The following is a 23743-nucleotide window of genomic DNA, read 5'->3' as shown; positions in this document are numbered from 1 at the left end:
AGCTGTATATTAGCAGCTACCATGACGAATATGGAGCCTAGTTTTTCCAAAGTGTCCTTTTCTTTGGGAAATTCTCATAGGCCGTCAAGGTTTTTATTTTTAAAAATCCAGTAGTAGCAAAGGACATGGGCAAGTTGTTGGAGGACCCAGAAGTCAATTCCAATTTTGCCAAAGTCTGCATGTGTGATCAGGCTGGATGGAACCAACAGAGGACTCCCAAATGTGTCTCTCTCTTACCCTACTGCGGGACCTTTGTGCATGCCGTTCTCTATGCCTGGAATATTCTTCCCTTTTCTTCACCTGGCTAAATTCTTTCAGACTCCACAGCCCACCTGGATGTGTTTGACAAGCTCTCCCACCTTTCAGCCTGGCTCAGCAGGTCCCTTTGTCCTTCCATGTCCCTATCAAAGCTCTTCTTTTTCACTAAGTGACGCCCCCCACCACCACCCATATGCACATCCACCTAGGTTCTTTGTGCTTTACTTTTGAATCTTCAGTGCGGAGAAACAGTAGGCACCCCCCCCCCCCCTTAGGACACAGAGGGCAGGCATTGTATGTCTAAGTAGTGAATAGATACATTTGTAAAATAAGGGTGTAACATTATTTCAAAGATCCCACCTGATTTAAAAATATTATAAAACATCTTTCATTTACCTCTACAGGCCTCCCAAGGAAATTCGTCCTTGTTATTTTATAGTGATGGAAGTCACCTTTATGCTTATAAGAAACACTGATATCCATATTCAAGTGGAGTTGTTTAATCAGGAGTGAATATTCTGTCAGGCCCTCGATGGCATTAATTGTATCCTATCAACAAGGGGCAAGGCACAAAAACAGGTTTATTTTATTTATATGCTCTCTGTTTACAAATACCCTTTCTTATGAGTGTTGTCTGCAGATGATACGCCGGCTGACTGAATGAAACTGGTTAAGGGCTCCCCCATGGAGGTGGAAGGAAGTTCTCTCCTTCAATAAGGATGTTGTTTGTAACAGGAACAGGAAAGGTGTGGCTTCAGGTCCAGATTCTCCACAGTCTTGAGTGTTTAACCACAGGCAAGTCACTCTTTGAATGTGACTCCAATTTCTTGTGTGACTATTTCCTTCTCATCCCTAGGTTTCAGCTTGAAGCTATAAGTAAGCTCCCCCTTTCCCTTATTTAAGGTTGCCCTCCCACCCCATTAGAGCATTCATCTCAATTTGCAATACTTTTATGTATAGTTTCTTTTTTTTTATTTTTTATTTTTTATTTATTTTTATTTATTCATTTTAGAGAGGAGAGGGAGAGACAGAGAGGGGGGGGGGGAGGATCTGGAAGCATCAACTCCCATATGTGCCTTGACCAGGCAAGCCCAGGGTTTTGAACCAGCGACCTCAGCATTTCCAGGTCGACGCTTTATCCACTGCGCCACCACAGGTCAGGCCATGTATAGTTTCTTGTTGGCCTCCTCTACTGTTGTGTAAGTGTCAGAGGGAAAGTATTATATCTTTCCTGACATCCATTACATCCACTCCATACACACATAGTAGTTATTCAGCAAGCAGCTGTTGAAGGAATAAATGAATGAACTTAATTTTTCTTGACCTCATCTTTCTCATCTATAAAATCAGGAAATGTAACCACATCAGAGATGTCAAAAACCTAGCTATTCTGTCTGCCCCTGTTCTTGGCAGCCAGTGCTAATCAATGAGTCACTATTTCTTTCTAAGCCTATAGTTGTACTCAAGATGAAACCCAATTGCCTCCCATGATCACTACAGTAATCCTGAAGAGCCCCTGTAGCTCTAAATTTTATATACATATTCCAGGGAACAGAGAAGATATTCACATTTGAACTAAACTTGAATATAGATGTATATTATACATTTAACAGAACAGTTAGTTATAATATAAAACATACATATTCAAATGAGTTTATATTGGTATATTAAGATGTAACAATCAGTATTTCTCTCACTTTTTATTTATTTTAATGAGAAGGACATCAGTACCTTTCTCAAAATGGCAGCCACTATTTATTATACAGAATATAATATTGCTGATAACCTTTCTAGTCATTCATGGTTGTTAAGAATCACAAAGGAAGTGTTAAATTTAGAGTCAGGAGAACTGAGTTTTTTGTTTTTTTAAGTGAGAGGAGAGGAGACAGAGAGACAGACTCCCACATGAGCCAATCTGGATCTACCCAGTAAGCTCCCTACCAGGCAATGCTCTGCCCTATTGCTCATTGCTCAGCAGTAAAGCTATTTTTAGCACCTGAGGTAGAGGCTCTAGGAGCCATCCTCAGCACTGGCAGCCAACTTCTTTGAACCAATCAAACCAATTGAGCCATGGCTGTGGGAAGGGGAGAGAGAGAAAGAAGAGGGAGTAGGTGGGGTGGAGAAGCAGATGGTCACTTCTCCTGTGTGCCCTGACTGGAAATAGAATCTGGATATCCACAAACTGGGCCAATGCTCTTCCACTGAGCCAACCAGCCAGGGCCAGAACGGAGTTTTAATTTTTGACTTGGCCACCAACAGCCTGAACAAACTTCTCACAACTGGTTTGCTCCTCTGTATTAGAAGAATGTCAATGCAGATAACCTCTAAGAGTCCTTTGATTCTAGTCATTTATTCCTATTTATAGCATGTGGAATGTGAGGTAAGGGGGGCAGGAAATATATTTCAGAAGGATAAAGTAAGACAAACATTACCTGGGTTGAATAAAAGCCACCTCCATACCGCTGCTCTTCAGATAGCCATTTGATGATTGGGTTAACATAATTCATATCTTTCAAGTTCAGATTGGTAAGTAAAGCATAGGCAGTGGTCTCCACAATGTGTGCTGTACCAGCGTTAGGTGCAGAGCTACCTTGTGGGAGATCATCTTTCCAAAAGCGGTAACTGGGTGGATTGCCTAAACATCAACAAATCACATTAGTATAATTAAAAATGTAAATCTGACATAGCAGTTCTAGCAGATTTTTAGCAGTTTCTTCTGATAGAGACATTCTCATTTCCAGAAGTTTCTTATTCTTTTGTAAGAACTTCCTCAAGGTAACCAATATGAAACAAGATCTCTTAATACAGTGCTATTTGCCTTTATTTAAAAAGGTCAACATGGAATGTCCACATCTTTTGATAGCAGAGGACAGTTCTGAGACTCAGTTTTCAATGTGGGAGGGGTTTCTCCCACATCAGAAAACAATTCTCAGACATCTGCAGGGTGTCAGAGAATTCAACTCAATTTTGACCCTATTTACCCAAAGATAGCATTAGATTCCACAGGTTAAGGGTTCAGTCCTACAAGATAGTTCCCTACTACCTGCCCCCCGCTTCAGATCCTAATTACAAACCTGGGTGGTTATCAATACTTCCAGCCAACTAGCTATAAATCGGAGGTTCCAAAGACCCCCCCCCACCACCACCACCAGCCAGGTCTGATTAATTTGCTAGAGTAGCTTACAGAACTCAGAGAAACACTTTCTTTCTAGGTCACCAGTTTATTATAAAAGGATAGAATTCAGGAACAGCCAGACTTTAAAAGAGATGCAGAGGGGATGGTATAGGTATAAATAAAAAGTATGGAGCTTCCATATCGTCTACAGGTGTATCACTCATCCCAAATCTCCACGTGTTCACCAACCTGGAAGCTCTTGAAACTTGTCTTTTTGGTTTTTTTTATGGAGGCTTCCTTATATAGGCATGGTTGATCAAATCATTGGCTATTGATGACTAATTTAACCTCCCGCCCCTCTCTCCTTCCCAGAGGTTGGAGGGTGGTACTAAAAGTTCCAACCCTCTACTCACACGGTCGGTTCCTCTGGCAACCTGCTCCTATCCTTAGGGACCTTAGGGCTTTGCAAAAGTCATCTCTTTAACAAAAGACACCTTTATCATGCTCAGCACTTAGGAAATTCCTTGACAGAAAAAAAAAAACTACATTCTGGAAATTATGAGGTCACACCCAAAACCTTAGTTCAGTCTTTATGATTTGCTCCCTATTTAAAGCACTGAAAATAATTTCATATATGTAGCACTTTTCATAAATTAGGCTTTTTTTTTGGTTATTGCTCTAGTAATTTAAACCTATTGCCTCAAATCCTTTTTTTAAAACAAATTATTTTAAAAAACAGTAAAGCATATTTAGAAATCATTTTTGAAGATTAGTGAAAATTTTGATGTTTGTTTAAAATTCAAGATCTCATTATTTCCATGACTTTGGACATGCTATTTTCCTTCCCTCTCAGAGGCTTAGATTTGCTGTTTTTAGAAGGAAAGATTTGGTTTTTAAAGATACTTTCAGCTCAAACATGATTTGAATGAAGTTCTTTTCTAGCTCTTAAATGCTATAATTTTATGATCCATATCTTACAATAGTCAAGACATTTCTTTTGTGTTAGTACAAGTATTACTAAGTAGTTTTGAGATGTATGTTAAGAGTCAGTCAGGTGTAAATGACAGAAGTCAAATGTTGTACATAGTGATAAACCTCACGTAAGATTTACTAAACTTTTAGAAAACCTCAGCCATGAGAGAGATGAGAAGTGCCTCAGCTTTGCCCATGCTCACGTAGCCGCACTGGTCAATGACCACTGTTACTCTCTATTTCTTTACTGTAGACCTATAGAAAGCAGTATCTTTAGTCTTTTTTTTTTTTTTTTTTTTGTATTTTTCTGAAGCTGGAAACGGGGAGGTAGTCAGACAGACTCCCGCATGCGCCCGACCGGGATCCACCCGGCACGCCCACCAGGGGGCATCACTCTGTCGTGACCAGAGCCACTTTAGTGCCTGGGGCAGAGGCCAGGGAGCCATCCCCAGCGCCCAGGCCATCTTTTGCTCCAATGGAGCCTCGGCTGCGGGAGGGGAAGAGAGAGACAGAGAGGAAGGAGAGGGGGAGGGATGGAGAAGCAGATGGGCGCCTCTCCTGTGTGCCCTGGCCGGGAATCGAACCTGGGACTTCCGCACGCCAGGCCGACGCTCTACTGCTGAGCCAACCGGCCAGGGCCAGTATCTTTAGTCTTAAAAACAAAATATATATACCTTTATATCCAACCTGGTAAAATATAAGTCAAGTTATGCACCCCTCTGCTCAAAATCCTCCAATGCCTTCTCTTCTCACTTAGAGTGGAAATTAAAATTCTAGGGCTCCCACTGGCTCCCATGGTACCTTGATGGGAATGAGACACAGGCACCCTTTGCTTAGGATGGAAGCAGACCCAAACCATGGCACATGGCTGGGGAAGTGGAGCACTGGCTGGATTTCAGCCTCAATTCATTGGCTTACATGAGCACCTTATATATCATTGCACAACTGTATACAGGAGTTCTGCAGAGCTCTGTAATGACTTTCAAGGCCCTTCATGACTGCTTCACCCTTTCCTTCCCTAACCTCACTTTCTACCCCTCATCTCACTTCTCTCCAGCCACATTGCCCTCCTTGCCATTCTTGGAGCAGCAGGCATGCTCCTGCCTTGGGATATTTGCTGTTTCTTCAACAGAAACATCTTTTAAGATAGCCACTGGCGGCCCTGGTTGATTGCCTCAGTGGTAGAGCATTAACTGGCATGTGGATGTCCCAGGTTTGATTCTCAATCAGGACACATAGGAGAAGTGACCATCTTCTTCTCCACCCTTCCCCTGCCCCCTTCTCTCTCCTATCCTGCAGCCATGGGTCTATTGGTTTGAGCTCATTGGCCCTAGTTGCTGAGGATGGCTCCATGGAGCCTCTGTCTCAGGTGCTAAAAATAGCTTGGTTGTGAGCACCAACCCCAGATGGGCAGAGCAGTGGCTCCAGATAGGGGTTGCCAGGTGGATCCTGGTCAGGGCGCATACAGAGTCTGTCTCTATCTACCATCTCTCAACTTGGAAAAGAAAAAAAAAAATAGATAGCTACTGGCTTGCTTCCTCACTTTACCTCCTTCAGCTTTGAACTCAAATATCATCTTCTCAGTGAAGCTTCAGCTTGATCACCCTATCAAAAATTACAACCCACCACTTCACCCTGTCTCCCTTTCCTGCTTGATTTTTCTTCATATCAGTCATCACCAAGCTATTCACTATATGTACTATTTTATTTATTTATCATATTTGTTTCTCCTGAACTAGAATGTAAGTTTCATGAGGACTTGGATTTTTGTTGTTGTTGTTGCTCTTTTCCCAGAGCCGGGAGTCATGCCTGGTATATAGGGGTACTTGATACATATTTATTAGATTTAGGAATTAATAAATATGTGCTGAATGAGTCAATAAATTAATAATGGCACTTATTACATTACATTGGGATAGTTTGTGCCTTGAGGGCAGGGACCGTGTCTTATTCAACTCCGCGTGCCACTACCTAAACTTCCCAGAATTTGCAGACGCTATATACTTAGCAAACATTTGCAGAAAAATGTATGGAACCAGTCATACCTTTTACTGAAGCTTTCTTCTTTAGGGCTGAGACAATGGATCGGAACCGTGAGTGACTTTTATCTCCCAGGGAGAGAGCGTAAGCAGCAATGGCCAGAGTAAAGGTGTTCTGGGCCAAGAGGGCATTTTCAAGCAGAAAGGTATCAGCTTTCGTTAGAGCTGTGCTGATTTTCTGAAAACAAGGGCAGAAGATACCTAAGTTTCTTTGTGAAGCATCAATCTATCAGCTAATGTGAACTAACCCCAGGTGGTACCATCCTGGGGTAGGCAAGACAAAGGGTGAAAATAGAAAATGACTTAATGGAAATGGATGATGTCCGGCTGAAGCAAATCCTTTTGGAAGAAGGAGCAGAGTGTAATTTTAGAAGTGAAAACAAGGTTGTCCAAATAGGGTCAGCGATTTGCCCCTGAATCCTCATCTCCCTCTAGAGCAGGGGTCCCCAAACTTTTTACACAGGGGGCCAGTTCACTGTCCCTCAGACAGTTGGAGGGCTGGACTATAAAAAAACAAAACAAAACTATGAACAAATCCCTATGCACACTGCACATATCTTATTTTAAAGTAAAAAACAAAACGGGAACAAATACAATATTTAAAATAAAGAACAGATAAATTTAAATCAACAAACTGACCAGTATTTCAATGGGAACTATGCTCCTCTCACTGACCACCAATGAAAGAGGTGCCCCTTCCGGAAGTGCTGCGAGGGCCGGATAAATGGCCTCAGGGGGCCGCATGTGGCCCGCGGGCCGTAGTTTGGGGACCCCTGCTCTAGAGGTTTTCCCCTTTAGTTTATAATTCCCAAGTCAGACTTAGCCTCAAGGAAGATAAAGCACTGAGCTTTATCAGTTTTCATCATTTCCCCTCAGTGTAACTGAGTCAGAGTCACGTTTTCAAAAAGAATCTTACTAAATAAAATCGTAACTAGTAGAAAAAGAACTAAGCTGCCGAAGTACCTTTTGATTTTAAGGATTCCTGGAAAAAAATAGTCTCTGCAGTACTTTGTCCTGAGACAACTTAAAGTTTTGGGTAGGTGGCTGGGAGAAAGCATAGTGCTAAGCTGCTATCATCTTGCCTGCCTCCTACTTTCCCAGCTCCGTCTGTATCTCATGTACTGCCAGGTGCCAACCGGTCTAGGTGCCTAGGAACTAACTGGTCGTCCACCCATTATTTTGTCAAATGTAAATAACAATTATTTTTAAACATAAAAAAATCATTTTGTTTTATGGTTCAAGTAATACAAACCCCCTTGGGTTTTTCCATTTCTGTTCTGTATGCTGGTTTAAACGACTTGTCTAATTTACTTCTGATTTGTAGGCAGGAGTATTTAACCTCAGCTCAGGGGTCTGTCTCTTCCCAGATCAGAGTTTCATCTCTGTCACTCCTTTGAATCTGTTATATTGATTCACTTAAGTGTATCCTCTCCTTTCTCCCCTCAGCTTTCAGCAAATGAAACAGCACAATCCAAAGAAGCAAACATGCTATCATGTATCCTCAGTAGTTCCGTGATGTAGAGTGCGTCAACTACAGAGAAGAGTCCTATACATAACATAAAATTTGGCAGAGAGAAGAGAAAGAAGCTGCAGGTACTGGGTCATTCTGTCATCACAGTCAGAAGTTATCAGTTCTAGTCCCAGCACTATAATTCAATAGCCTGTGAAACCGAAAAATTAAATTCACCTGTCTTATAGCCCTTGGTTTTCTCAACTGTTAAGTGGGTTGGATTAGGTGGTCTCTAATTAACCTATCATAACTCTGAAATCTTTTGATTGTAAAGTTGGTTGTTTTCAAGGTCTGCCTCCTACACCCCTTCCCTGTCTCCACTGCCCGTATATGATACAAAAATAGATGATGGGTGTTGCAGAAAGAAAACTTTTACTTACCATTACGGGACATATATCAAAAGCCTTTCTAATTCCAATCACAGAAAATGCTGTAAGATATAACGCGTTCTCTTGGGCTTCAGTAGACACGGTACCCTAAAAGTAATTATAAAGGAGAGTGAAACGGTATCTTTATAGCAAAGTGACCTGGCTCCAATCTCCATTTTGAACTTAATGTCCCTCTGTCCCTTCATACATTCCAATTGAACTGCTTGCTACTTCTCAGTAAACTCGGGGTCAGTCTTTCTTTATAATGCTGGATTTTTCCTACTTTGTGCCTTCATGTGCCTTTCTCTCCCTCACCTCCCTCAAAATTCCACCTCATACCTCTTCACCACATTCAAATTCTCTCCTTCCTTCAAGACCTTGTTAAAATGCACAAAGCACTATTTTGCCACTATTCTCTTGTATTTTTTTCTATTGGGATATTGATATCACTGGGGAACAATATTTTTTTCATATTCTGTTGCATGAGGTTTTAGAACTGTTTCTATATATTTCTGTATTGCTGATTCCAAATCTGAAATATGTTTTTTGGTGCATGCTCTAGTTTTGATGAAATTTTAATTTCTTTTTGTTACAGTTAATGGCATGCATTGGTTTTTAAATTGGAGTTAAAGGGCAATGACTCTTGGATTGGACATAACCACAAGGCAATTAATGTTTTACAAACATCACTTTTACATAATTGTAGTTGTTCTTAAATGTAAAAAATTATTATCTGATAAAAACACCCTCTTATTTTGTTTTAATATTGAATCATGGCTTCTTCGAGTAGGCATAAATGTAAGAATAGTCCTGATATCTTCTGTTATATATGTGGCTGTTACACACTTCAACGTCAAAGGTGCAATATTTCATCATTTGTGACATGTGCATTTATTGCCTATTTTCAAGTTCTCCTTGGCAATCAAGACAAGAATAGGGCTCCTCATATTGTGTGTCATAATTGTGAGGAAATGCTTTGTGACTGGACTAAAGGAAAACACAAAGAAATGCCTTTTGGTATTCCCATGGTTTGGCGTGAACCTAAGGACCACAGCAGTGACTGTTATTTCTGTCTGATCCATACAAAAGGCATCGGCAAAAAAAAAAAGGCATATGGTTGCATATCCTAATATTCCTTCAGCAATACAACCTATCTCACACTCTGAGACACTCCTGGTTCCAGTTTTCAATGGTTTTATTTCTTCTAAGGATGAAGAAAGTGAACATGGTGATCAAGTGTATTTTGATAAGATGCATGAGGAAATGGTTGTAGAATCTGAAGGGTCTTCTTCTGATGCCAAGCAGTCATTAACCCCTCAGCAGTTTAGCCAACCCGAATTGAATGACTTAGTAAGAATGACATAAAAATTGTCCTCGACTTTCTGAAGTATGAGGAGCATAACTGGATCATTTGTGTGGATCCTAAAATGGTAAATTTCCTGCTAGGACAACAGAGAGGTTTCACAAAGTATCCTAGCTTTCTGTGTTTGTGGGACAGCTGAGCTCGGGAGAAACACTAAACACAGAAGGAGTGGCTGAAATGTGAAGCTCTGGAAGTAGGGATGCAAAATATTGTGAATGGACCTGTAGTTAATTGAGACAAGATCATTTTCCCCCCACTTCACATCAAACTTGGCTTAATGAAGCAGTTTATTCAGGCTTTGAATAGAGAAAGTGAATACTTTCAACATATTATTTCTGCTTTTCCTGCCTTGTCTTTCAAGAAGATAAAAGCAGGTATATTTGATAGACCTTAAATTCGAACCCTTATACATGACAAAGAATTTGCCAGGAAGATGAATAAGGAGGAGAAAGCAGCATGGCAGTCTTTTGTGGCAGTTACAAAGAACTTCCTTGGCAATAAAAAAGCAGAAAACTATGAACTTCTGGTTAAAGGATGCTGTTGGCTTTCTGTGACATTGGATGTAATATGAGTGTTAAGATTCACTTCCTGGAGAAGACAGAGAAGTGCAATCCAAATGAAACCATAAGAGAAACCTCCAGGAAATGAACTAAATGATATAGATATAACCAAAATTCTGGATGCACAGTTTAAAATAATGATTGTTAGGATGCTTAGGAATCTTAGAACAACAATGGATAGTCATTAAAAACACCTAAATAAAGAGATAGCAAGTATAAAAAAGGACATTAAAATATTAAAAAACAATCAGTCGGAGATGACAAACACAATATCAGAAATGAAGACCACAATGGAAGGAATTAAAAACAGGATGGATGAAGCTGAGGATCGAATCAGCAAGTTGGAGGACAAGATGAATGAAGGCATGGAAGCAGAGCAGAAAAAGAAAAGAGACTCAAAAAGTCTGAGGAAACTCTAAGAGAGCTCTGTGACAACATGAAGAGAAATAACATCCGCATCATAGGGGTTCCTGAAGAAGAAGAGAAAGAACAAGGGATAGAAACTTTATTCAATAAAGTCATAGCTGAAAACTTCCTTAAATTGATGCAGGGGAGGGTCTCACAAGTTCAAGAAGCACAGAGAACTCCATTAAAGAGAAGCCCAAAGAAACCTACATCAAGATACATCATAATTAAAATACCAAAGTTAGGCAATAAAGAGAAAATATTAAAAGCTGCTAGAGAAAAAAAGGCTATCACCTACAAAGGAGCCCCCATAAGGATGACATCAGACTTCTCAACAGAAACACTTGAGGCCAGAAGGGAATGGCAAGAAATATTCAAAGTAATGCAGAACAAGAACCTACAACCAAGACTACTTTATCCAGCAAGGCTTTCATTTAAAATTGAGGGAGAAATAAAAAGCTTCCCAGATTAAAAAAAAAAAAACTTAAGGAATTCATTACAACCAAACCAATGCTGCAGGAAATGTTAAGAGGCCTGTTATAAACAGATAGAAAAAGAATATAGCAAAAGAGGAATATAGCTTTAAAGAATAAAATGGCAATAAACAACTACATATCAATAATAACCTTTGGCCCTGGCCGGTTGGCTCGGTGGCAGAGCATCGGCCTGGCGTGAGGGCGTCCCGGGTTCAATTCCTGGCCAGGGCACACAAGAGAAGCACCCATTTGCTTCTCCACCCCTCTCCCTCTCCTTCCTCTCTGTCTCTCTCTCCCCTCCTGCAGCCAAGGCTCCATTGGAGCAAAAGATGACCTGGGTGCTGGGGATGGCTCCTTGGCCTCTGCTCCAGGTGCTAGAGTGACTCTGATCACAACAGAGCAATGCCCCGGATGGGCAGAGCATCGCCCCCTGGTGGGCGTGCCGGGTGGATCCCGGTCGGGCGCATGCGGGAGTCTGTCTGACTGCTTCCCCATTTCCAACTTCAAAAAAATGCAAAAAAAAAAAATAATAATAATAACCTTAAATGTAAATGGATTAAATGATCCGAACAAAAGACATAGGGTAGCTGCATGGATAAGAAAACAGGACCCATACATATGCTATCTACAAGAGACGTACCTTAAAACAAAAGATGCACATAGATTGAAGGTAAAAGGATGGAAAAAAATATTTCATGCAAATGGAAATGAAAAAAAAGCTGGGGTAGCAATACTTATATCAGACAAAATAAACTTTAAAACAAAGGCTATAGTAAGAGATAAAGAAGGTCACTGCATAATGATAAAGGGAGCAATCCAAAAGGAAGATATAACCGTTATAAATATCTACGCACCTAATATAGGAGCACCTAAATATATAAAGTAGACTTTGATTGATATAAAGGGTGAGATCAACAGCAATACTATAATAGTAGGGGATTTCAATACCCCACTAACATCACTAGATAGATCCTCAAGAAAGAAAATTAACAAAGAAACAGCAGACTTAAAGGACACACTAGATCAACTGGATTTAATAGATATCTTCAGAACCTTTCACCCTAAAGCAGCAGAATATACAGTCTTTTCAAGTGCTCATGGTACATTCTCTAGGATAGACCACATGTTAGGGCACAAAAGCGGTCTCAACAAATTTAAGAAGATTAAAATCATATCGAGGCCCTGGCCGATTGGCTCAGCGGTAGAGCGTCGGCCTGGCGTGCGGGGGACCCGGGTTTGATTCCCAGCCAGGGCACATAGGAGAAGCGCCCATTTGCTTCTCCACCCCCCTCCTTCCTCTCTGTTTCTCTCTTCCCCTCCCGCAGCCAAGGCTCCATTGGAGCAAAGATGGCCCGGGCGCTGGGGATGGCTCCTTGGCCTCTGCCCCAGGCGCTAGAGTGGCTCTGGTCGCAGCAGAGCGACGCCCCAGAGGGGCAGAGCATCGCCCCCTGGTGGGCAGAGCGTCACCCCTGGTGGGCGTGCCGGGTGGATCCCGGTCGGGCGCATGCGGGAGTCTGACTGTCTCTCCTGTTTCCAGCTTCAGAAAAATACAAAAAAAAAAAAAAAAAAAAAAAAAAGAAATCATATCGAGCACTTTCTCTGATCACAATGGCATGAAATTAGAAATCAACCACAACAGAAAAATTCAAAAATTCTCAAACACATGAAAATTAAATAGCAGGTTGTTAAATAACAAATGGATTAACAATGAGATCAAAGAAGAAATAAAAAAAATTCCTAGAAACAAATGATAATGAGCATACACTCAAAATTTATGGGACACAGCAAAAGCAATACTGAGAGGGGAGTTCATAGCACTACAGGCATACCTTAAGAAGCTAGAAAAAGCTCAAATAAACAACTTAACCTTGCATATAAAAGAACTAGAAAAAGAACAGCAAGTAAAGGCCAGAGGTAGTAAAAGGAAGGAAATAATAAAGATTAGAACAGAAATAAATGACTTAGAGGCTAAAGAAACAATACAGAGGATCAATGAAACCAAGAACTGGTTCTTTGAAAGGGTAAACAAATCAATGAACCCTTAACCAGACTCACCAAGAAAAAAAGAGAGAGGACTCAAATAAATAAAATGAAAAATAAGAGTGGATCAATAATAACCGACACAACAAAAATACGAAATATTGTAAGGAAATAGTACTATGAAGAACTGTATGTCAAAAAACTAGACAACCTAGGTGAAATGGACAAATTCCTTGAAACATATAATCTTTCAAAAATCAATCTGGAAGAAGCAGAAAACCTAAACAGACCGATTACAACAAATGAGATAGAAACAGTTATCAAAAAATTCCTGCCTGACCTGTGGTGGCGCAGTGGATAAAGCGTGGACCTGGAAATGCTGAGGTCACCGGTTCGAAACCCTGGGCTTTCCTGGTCAAGGCACATATGGGAGTTGATGCTTCCAGCTCCTCCCCCTTCTCTCTCTCTGTCTCTCCTCTCTCTCTCTCTCTCTCTCTCTCTCTCTCTCTCTGTCTCTCCCTCTCCTCTCTAAAATGAATAAATAAAAATTTTTTTAAAAATTTACATATATAAAAAAAAAACAACTCCCGAAAAACAAAAGCCCTGGACCGGATGGCTTCACAGGGGAATTCTACCAAATATTCAAAGAAGAACTAACTCCTATCCTTCTTAAGCTATTTCAAAAAATTCAAGAGGAAGGAAGACTTCCAGGCTCCTATTATGAGGCGAGCATAATTCTGATTCCAAAACCAGGCAGAGACAACACAAAGAAAGAAAATTATAGGCCAATATCCCTGATGAACTTAGATGCTAAAATCCTCAACAAAATATTAGCAAACCGGATCTAGCAATACATGAAAGAAATCATACATCATGATCAAGTGGGATTCATTCTGGGGAGGCAAGGATGGTACAATATTCGCAAATCAATCAATGTGATTCATCACATAAACAAAAGGAAGGAGAAAAACCACATGATAATTTCAATAGATGCAGAAAAAGCATTTGATAAAATACAGCACCCATTTATGATCAAAACTCTCAGCAAAGTGGGAATACAGGGAACATACCTCAACATGATAAAGGTCATCTATGACAAACCCACAGCTAACATCATACTCAATGGGCAAAATTTAAAAGCAATTCTCTTAAGATCAGGAACAAGACAGGAGTGCCCCCTTTCACCACTCTTATTCAACTTCATAGTACTAGAAGTCCTAGCTAGAGCAATCAGACAAGAAGAAGAAATAAAAGGCATCTAAATTGGGAAAGAAGAAGTAAAACTATCATTATTTGCAGAGCAGATGATATGATACTGTATATAGAAAACCCTAAAGTCTCAGTCAAAAAAGTACTCGACTTGATAAATGAATTCAGCAAAGTGGCAGGGTATAAAATTAATACACAGAAATCAGAGGTATTTTTATACACCAACAATGAACCAGAAAGAGATATTAAGAAAACAATCCCTTTCACTATTGCAACCAAAAAAATAAAGTACCTAGGAGTAAACTTAACAAAGGAGGTTAAAGACTTGTACTCAGAAAATTATAAAACATTGATAAAAGAAATCAAGAAAGATACAAACAAGTGGAAGCATATACTGTGTTCGTGGTTAGGAAGAATAAACATCATTAAAATGTCTATATTACCCAAAGCAATTTATAAATTCAATGCAATACTGATTAAAATACCAATGACTTACTTCAAAGATATAGAACGCATATTCCAAAAATTTATATGGAACCAGAAAAGAACACAGATAGCATCAGCAATCTTGAAAAAGAAGAATAAAGTGGGAGGTATCACACTTCCTGATAGCAAGTTATACTATAAGGCCATTGTACTCAAAACACCTTGGTACTGGCATAAGAACAGACATACAGATCAATGGAACAGAACAGAGAACCCAGAAATAAAACCACACCTTTATGGACAATTGATATTTGACAAAGGAGGTAAGAGTATACAATGGAGTAAAGACAGTCTCTTTAACAAATGGTGTGGGAAAAATTGGACAGCTACCTGCAAAAAAAATGAAACTAGACCACCAACTTACACCATTCACAAAAATAAACTCAAAATGGATAAAAGACTTAAATGTAAGCTGTAAAACCATAAGCATCTTAGGCCCTGGCTGGTTTGCTCAGTGGTAGAGCATCGGCCTGGCTAGGGCACACAGGAGAGGCACCCATCTGCCTCTCCACCCCTCCCCCTCTCTTTCCTCTCTGTCTCTCTCTTCCCCTCCCGCAGCGAGGCTCCATTGGAGCAAAGATGGCCCGGGCGCTGGGGATGGCTCCTTGGCCTCTGCCCCAGGTGCTAGAGTGGCTCTGGTCACAACAGAGCGACGCCCCGGAGGGGCAGAGCATCGCCCCCTGGTGGGCAGAGCGTCGCCCCCTGGTGGGTGTGCCGGGTGGATCCCGGTCGGGCGCATGCGGGAGTCTGTCTGACTGTCTCTCCCCGTTTCCAGCTTCAGAAAAGTGCAAAAGAAAAAAAAAAGAAAAAACAAAAAACCATAAGCATCTTAGAAGAAAACATAGGCAGTAAGCTCACCGACATCTCTCGCAGCAATATATTTACTGATTTATCTCCACGAGCAAGTGAAATAAAAGACAGGATAAACAGGCCCTGGCCAGTTGGCTCAGTGGTAGAGCGTCAGCCTGGCGTGCAGAAGTCCTGGGTTTGATTCCCGGCCAGGGCACACAGGAGAGGCGCCCATCTGCTTCTCCACCCCTCCCTCTCTCCTTCCTCTCTGTCTCTCTCTTCCCCTCCAGCAGAGAGGCTCCATTGGAGCAAAGATGGCCCAGGGCTGGGGATGGCTCCTTGGCCTCTGCCCCAGGCACTAGAGTGGCTCTGGTCGCAACGGAGCGACGCTCCGGAGGGGCAGAGCATCGCCCCCTGGTGGGCAGAGCGTCGCCCCCTGGTGGGCGTGCTGGGTGGATACTGGTCGGGCGCATGAGGGAGTCTGTCTATCTCTCCCCGTTTCCAGCTTCAGAAAAATACAAAAAAAAAGGATAAACAAATGGGACTATATCAAACTAAAAAGCTTTTGTACAGCTAAAGACAATATGAACAGAATAAAAAGACAAACCACTTGATAGGAGAACATATTTATCAATACGTCTGATAAGGGTAATAACCAAAATTTATAAAGAACTTGTAAAACTCAACACCAGGAAGACAAACAAGCCAATCAAAAAATGGGCCAAAGAAATGAATAGACACTTCTCCAAAGAGGACATACAGATGGCCAAATAGACAGATGAGAAAATGTTCAACATAACTAATCATTAGAGAAATGCAAATTAAAACCACAATGAGATACCACCTCACACCAGTCAGAATGGCGCCCATTAACAAAACATCACACGATAGGTGCTGGCGAGGATGTGGAGAAAGGGGAACCCTCCTGCACTGCTGGTGGGAATGCAGACTGGTGCAGCCACTGTGGAGAACTGTATGGGGTTTCCACAAAAAATTAAAAATGGATCTTCCTTTGGACCCAGCCATCCCACTTTTAGGAATATATCCCAAGAAAACCATATCACTGACTGAAAAAAAGAAATGCACCCCTATGTTTAGGGCAGCATTGTTCACAATAGCGAAGATCTGGAAACAACCCAAGTGTCCGTCAGTGTACGAGTGGATTAAAACGCTGTGGTACATATACAATGGAATACTATGGGGCCATGAAAAAGAAGGAAATATTACCTTTTGTGACAACATGAACGGACCAGGAAACTATTATTTTGAGTGAAATAAGCCAGGTAGAGAAAGAAAAATGGCATATGACCTCACTCGTTTGAGGAATCCAAGAAACAGTGAGAACTGAGAAACGGAATTGAGACAGAGGAGAGATCAAAGGGATCAGAGGAAAAGAGGACAGAGGGAAAGGGGATGATAGGATGGGATAAAGCTGAAGGGAAGGGGGGAGGGTGCTGTGAGGAGGGGGGAAAGGGGGATGTTGAGGGGAATATGGGGGAGGGGGGATGCATTTGGGGTGATCCTAGAATCTATGTAAACACAATTAAATAAAAAAAAAAAAAAGAGATTCACTTCCTGAACAGTCACCTTGATAAGTTTCCCGAAATCTTTGAGCTGTTAGTGATGAGCAGACTACTGCTGGAGCATCAAACGAGACTGTCCTCAACAAGTACACAAATGCAAGAGCTACAAACGCAAATTTTTGCCTGAATAGAATTTAAATAAGTTTTGGGCAAATTTTATGATTAAAATAAGTGTTTTAATATGTTCTATTTTGAAATTGTAGACAAATTCCGATGCAATCATATCTTTTAGTGTATTAGTGTATTTACTGGATTATATCAATTATTATATTTTCACAAATATGATGCCCAAGAAGACATTCTATTTCATTATGTTAAACTAAATGTTAAAAATTTTACAATAAGATGAAAACCTAAAATCTTGAATTGCAAAAAAAACTGTAGCTTACAGAGAAAAACTAATGTCAGATTTGAGATCAGCACACTCGAATTAGGTAAGAGGAAGTGTTTTTGTGGATGCAACAAAAATTTTGTTCCCCAGTGTATTCCAATACAATGCTTCTAAGACCTTCCATTAAGTGAACTCTAGTAACTCTCCAGTTTCATTTCATGCCCCTCACCCCCTTAGCTCTCTTGGCCTCAGCTCTTTGAATGAACCACCACCGTCTCTCTCCACTTCAAAAATGCCAGGCAGGCCCTGGCCGGTTGGCTCAGCGGTATAGCGTCGTCCTAGCGTGCGGAGGACCTGGGTTCGATACCCGGCCAGGGCACACAGGAGAAGTGCCCATTTGCTTCTCCACCCCTCCGCCGCGCTTTCCTCTCTGTCTCTCTCTTCCCCTCCCGCAGCCAGGGCTCATTGGAGCAAAGATGGCCCGGGCGCTGGGGATGGCTCTGTGGCCTCTGCCTCAGGCGCTAGAGTGGCTCTGGTCGCAACATAGCGACGCCCAGGATGGTCAGAGCATCGCCCCCTGGTGGGCAGAGCGTCGCCCCATGGTGGGCGTGCCGGGTGGATCCCGGCCGGGCGCATGCGGGAGTCTGTCTGACTGTCTCTCCCTGTTTCCAGCTTCAGAAAAATGAAAAAAAAAAAAAATGCCAGGCAGGCTGTTGGCTCCATTCGGAACACTCTTCCTGACTCCCTTCTACCTATTTCCCAGGAGCCTGGCAACTCATTTTTCCAACTCCCCAAATCTTGGTTAGATTGCCTGCTTTCAGTGAAAGAACGTTTCCATTTTCGTACATGTATCACACACCTGAAAGTACCTACTCAGCGTTTCTGCTAGATCATAAGCTCTGTGACTGTACTGAACACAGCTGTGTTGTTCACTGTTGGGTCTATACCATGCAGTACTTAGTACATGTTCAATTAATATCTATCCAAATGAAGAACACACACACTTATGCCTTGATTAGAGGTGCTGGTATTTTTACTCCACTTTCCCTACCAGGGTGTGAGCTCCTTTGTGGTAGGGATACTGTCTGGTCCATCCTTCCCACTCTTCCTCCCCTAGACTGCCCCAAAGACACCTTTTCATGTATGATGTGCTCAGTGAGTTGAATGAATGTAGATAGATCAAGGCCTGTTATACGAGATGTCTAAGATATCACTTATCAGACCAGATGGTCTGAAGAAGAGTGTGAGAAGAACTTTCAAATTCTTTGCCTGGATACAACAGGAGTTTCTTGCAAGATTACCTATATTTTTCCCTCTCTTCTTCATCCTCCTAAAATAGGTTGATAACAAAACTGGAACTTATAAATAAAACTATTGCTAATTTGTACATTTGATTTCCTTACCTGTAATTTTAGTGGTTGATAATCGGAATGTTCCTTAAAAGATCCATTTGGTAGTTGACATTGCTCAATCAGCCACATTAAAGAATTACAAATTGAATTTTGGCTCTGAGGTAAATATTTATGTAATTGTCCCAGTACTCTTAAAACAAAAGCTGTCAACCTATAAGACAAAATCAAATAAATAAACATTTAGGCATTGAATCCCTTCTGGCTTTCAATTTGCTGTGTGTTTTATTTCATACAGTGTTTATTCTTTGAAAGAAAATAACATTTTAAAACATGCAATTCCAAAGTTGTCACCACTGTACAAGAGAAAAGAAGATTTCAGAATGATCTCCCCAAAACCATCAACAAATGTGAACCACAGTGTTAGCCCATGCACAATAAAAAATAGATGCCTAATGATAAAATAATTTTACTGTCTAAATTTAAAGACAATAGCGGTGAAACAAATAGTATTGAGTCAAGGCACTGACCCTTGAACATGAGATGTGGAAGAACAAAGTCATAAAATTATAGATTGTAAACTTTGTGCAAGCTATCTAATCTAAATCCCTGTCTGAGGCTTGACCGCCCTTCCCCACCATCCCTGGGATGTTTACCTGCTTCCCCTCGAGCCAATGCTTTTGATGTAGGACTCACTACCTCACAAGGAAACCTTGATTATCACAATTACTCAGTTGAAAAGCAATGTAAGTCCTTGCTAAATGTCTCTCAAAGACCGTTAGAAAGGATCTAATTCACAACCTCCACAATGCCTCTGCATTGCACTGAATGAAGATTCCTCTCCTCCAGTTCCCTTACTCACCCAACTGCCCATTCTTTAGCTCCTAAGATGCCTTTGAGATATTTGACTCCCTCACTTTAAAATTTTGTTTTCGCCCTGGCTGGTTGGCTCAGCGGTAGAGCATCGGCCTGGCGTGCGGAAGTCCTGGGTTCGATTCCCGGCCAGGGCACACAGGAGAGGCGCCCATCTGCTTCTCCACCCCTCCCCCTCTCCTTCCTCTTTGTCTCTCTCTTCCCCTCCCGCAGCGAGGCTTCATTGGAGCAAAGATGGCCCAGGCGCTGGGGATGGCTCTGTGGCCTCTGCCTCAGGCGCTCGAATGGCTCTGGACGCAACAGAGCGACGCCCCAGAGGGCCAAAGCATCGCCCCCTGGTGGGTGTGCCGGGTGGATCCTGGTCAGGTACATGCGGGAGTCTGTCTGACTGCCTCCCCGTTTCCAGCTTCGGAAAAATGAAAAAATAAAATAAAATAAAATAAAATTTTGTTTTCATTTTCCTTTTTGAAATAAATGATACATTATTTACTTTACTTTTTACATATTTCCTATATTTTTTCAAAAAATTTTTTTTGCAAGTATTCAGGTACAGGCCATTTTTTTCTATGTATATATGTGTTTCTATGTTTCTGGCTAACTACCGTCCACTCAGTTTTGCCCAGAACTCCTGAGAGGCTCTGAGAGTTTACTGAGAGGCTGGCGCATCTTCTTGTTGGGGTTTCTGTTCTCTAGGCATTCAGTTCTCAGCCTCTGTTGTGGTGATTTGCAATCTAGATCGAAACCTACCCCAACGCATCCTGGTAGTTACCTTCTGGTTGGCATGCTCCAGGCATCTACATGTCTTTTAAATGTACCACCCACACAAGGTTAGATCTACTTCTAAGATACAATCTATGCGACCTAGTGACTGATTAGATATAAAGCTAAAAGGAAAGGGAGGAGTCAAATCAGATATAAAACAAAGCATTGCTGTGCACTGATTAAGGGAGAAACAGAAGGATGAATCTGGCACAATTGTGATTAAAGAGCCTTTGGCTCCCAGACCCTAGAAATGCGGATCTGGAGCTTAAGAAATAAGTCAGGTTTTGAGACATTGATGAGGGAATCATCTGCATAGAAGTTATGAAAGTCATGAGCAATGGTGAGATTATACCAGAAGAAATTACCAAAAATAAGAGGGTCAAGGATGAAATCCTAGAGTCTCTCAATAGTTAAAGGACATACTCTAAAAGTCAATTATTCTAGATTGTAAACTCTTTAAGAGTGTTTCATATTTAGAACCTACAAAGCACATGGCATACTGCGCTTTTAGTAAATATTTTGTCAAAGCATGATATTTTTTTGAAAATAGACTGCCATAGGATTTAATTAATTCAGACTGTCTTTCCCTCAAATCAGCAGAATTTTGTAAGTTATTATGCTTCACTGAATGAGTACTTATTGAACATCTACTATGTGCCAGGTATGTATCAGATACTAGGTATACTTTGAATTGCCCACATAGAATTTACACTCTAGTGACCATCAGACAGACAATAAATGAGATAAGTAAGAATGTTAATAATAGTCAGAGGGCAGGGAGGTTGGGGGACTGGATGTAATAAATAAAGGGATTAAGCAAAAAAAAAACAAACCCCAAACTCATAGATACAGACAACAGTATGGTGATCACCAGAAGGAAAGTGGGGTGGGGCAGGTAGAAGAGAGTAAGGGGGGGATAAATGGTGACAGAAAGGACAGTTGACTTTGGGTTATAAACACGATACAATATACTGATAATGCAGTATAGAATTGTATACTTGAAACCTATATAATTTTATTAACCAATGTCATCTCAATAAATTCCATTTTTAAAAATTTTAAAAAGAATGTTAGTTATATATTTTAAGGAAAAAGGAAAGTTGGAGAGAAGTACATAAAGCGTTGGGATGGGAATGAGGTACAGTTTTAGATAGAATGATTAACAGAAGCCTCACTGAGAAGGTGACTTTTGGTTAAGACCTGAGGGAGCTGAAGAAGCCAGCCGTACTGATACCTGGGAGAGCACACCAGACAGAGGACATTCAGTGCAAAGGCCCCGAGTGGGAACAATGCCTGGACTGTTTGAGGAACAGCAAAGAGGCCAAGGGGTTTGAGTTGAATGAAAGAGAGTGGAAGGGGATGCAGACAGAGAGGTGAGGTGGGGCCAGACACTGGAGGGTCTTGTAGCTCACAGTAAGAACTTTTATTCTTACCCTGGTAAGATGGGAAGCTCCTGAATGGTTTTGGATAGCATAAACTAACTTATGCTTTAACAAGGTCATTCCAGACGCTGTGTAGACTGAAGAGGGTCAAGGGCTGAAGGTGAAAAGCCTGAGGGGGCTAGTACAATAATATAGGTGAGAGATGAGAGTGGCTTGGACCAGGTGCAGTGCAGTTGGTGAGAAGTAGTCAAATTTAGAACATATTTTGATGGCGCAGACGAAGGTATTTGATACATCAGATGCAGCTTGTAAGCAAAAGAGGGCAGTGAACGATGACTAAGCTTTTAGCTTGAGCAACTAGATAAATGAAGTTGCCATTAAGGTTCTTATTCTTCAGTTAATTAATCAACAACTACTGTATATGAAAATGCAAGTCAAAACCTTCTACTTACCAAGTACTAGCCTCTCCACCTTTCCACATGCTGTAAGAATAGTCAGGATTTTTGTAGGACATGATGCTTAACATCCCTAAGAGGAATCAGAAAAAGAACAGAGTGCTTCACTGAGCTCCAGTTCTACTCAAAGAGTGCTCTATAGGCCCCCAGGAATGGTAAATTTCCCTTGGTGTTAGGCAATAAGTATATGCTCTGTGGCCAACATTGAACTTCTCAAATAAAATATACAGATCACTTCAACTGGGAATTATCAAGTAAAGCATTCTGAACTCATTCAAGAAGTTAGAAAGTGCTCTGTAGATTTGAAATGCAGGTGTCTTGTATCTCATCCAGGCATTTTAGTAACTTAAGCCAAAATGCAACAGCAAATAATATTTATTCATGTAGTAGACTCGACCTTATAATATTTTTGCTGTAGTGCTTTTATAATTAAGTTTTTGTACAATTCATAACATATTAGTTTAATTAAACTATTAGTTTAAAAAACACAAGATTTTTGGTCCCTGGCTGGTTGGTTCAGTGGATAGAGCAACAGCTTGGCATGTGGACGTCCTGGGTTTGATCACTGGTCAGGGCACACATGAAAAGTGATCATTTGCTTCTCTTTCCTCCCTCTCCCCCTTCTCTCTCTCTTTCCCTCTCGCAGCCAGTGGCTCAACTGGTTCACTCATAGGCTCTGGGCACTGAGGATAGCTTGGTTGGTCCAAGTGTCGGCCTCAGGCACTGAAGATAACTTGGTTGATTCCAGCATTCGCCCCAGACGGGGAATGCTGGGTGGATCCCGGTCAGGGTGTGTGCGGGACTCTGTCTCTCTATCTCTTCTCCTCTCACTTAAAAAACAAAAACAAAAACAAAAAATAAGATTTTTATGCACAATATGTAAAACAATTTTTTTTTACCTTCTTTTAATTTATTCTTCATGTACTCTTTTTCAGTTAATGAGTTAGGAGAAAAAATGTTCCAATGACTTCCTGCTTCCAGGTAGTGATAAACATAGAATACTGGAACAATGCTCATCAAATCCGCCTCTGCACTCCCCTTGGGGAGGTTGGTAAGGATATCAATGCCTTCCCGACTCAGAACTGCAGACATGACCTCACCCATAAGCAGTCCTGAAACACACAAACAATTCAAAGTAGACACAATCAATTTCTGAGTAACAATATATTTTAAATAGAGATAAGAGCAAGCATCCCTATTCTTCACTTTTTATCTAGGCAGCTGAATTAATTCTCATAACTGAGATGAAAAGATCTGGTTAGGAAGATAAATTTAAAAGAAACAGCAAAAGTAGGCTTAAACATACCACAGTTATATGGTGCTAAGACGGTGTAGTACAGTGGGCAGATTACTGCATGGAGTACATGGTAAATTAGTCACCATTCAACCTGATAGCATTAGGTTAGACATAGTAAACCCTATCAATCAGTCGCTAACACAAAGCAAAGCAAAGAATCTGAACTGTGAATGCTCTGTGA

General features: G+C 41.1%; 1 protein-coding gene across 1 annotated transcript in view; it reads right to left on the bottom strand.

Moving 5' to 3' along the window:
• The window catches only part of C5 (complement C5), a 125318-nt gene that overhangs the window by 24013 nt on the left and 77562 nt on the right, over positions 1–23743 (bottom strand). Inside the window, exons 24-30 of the mRNA XM_066367283.1 lie at positions 23165–23377; positions 22263–22338; positions 18848–19007; positions 8275–8370; positions 6391–6562; positions 2691–2893; positions 655–807 (exon numbers count right to left, since the gene is read on the bottom strand). Coding sequence (XP_066223380.1) covers positions 655–807; positions 2691–2893; positions 6391–6562; positions 8275–8370; positions 18848–19007; positions 22263–22338; positions 23165–23377 — 1073 coding nt within the window. The remainder of the gene's footprint in view (positions 1–654; positions 808–2690; positions 2894–6390; positions 6563–8274; positions 8371–18847; positions 19008–22262; positions 22339–23164; positions 23378–23743) is intronic.

This window comes from Saccopteryx leptura, chromosome 2, assembly GCF_036850995.1.
Source record: "Saccopteryx leptura isolate mSacLep1 chromosome 2, mSacLep1_pri_phased_curated, whole genome shotgun sequence".
NCBI classification, from domain to species: Eukaryota; Metazoa; Chordata; class Mammalia; order Chiroptera; family Emballonuridae; genus Saccopteryx; species Saccopteryx leptura.
Note: the sequence above shows the minus strand (reverse complement) of the source record. Positions and strands in the feature narration are given on the sequence as shown.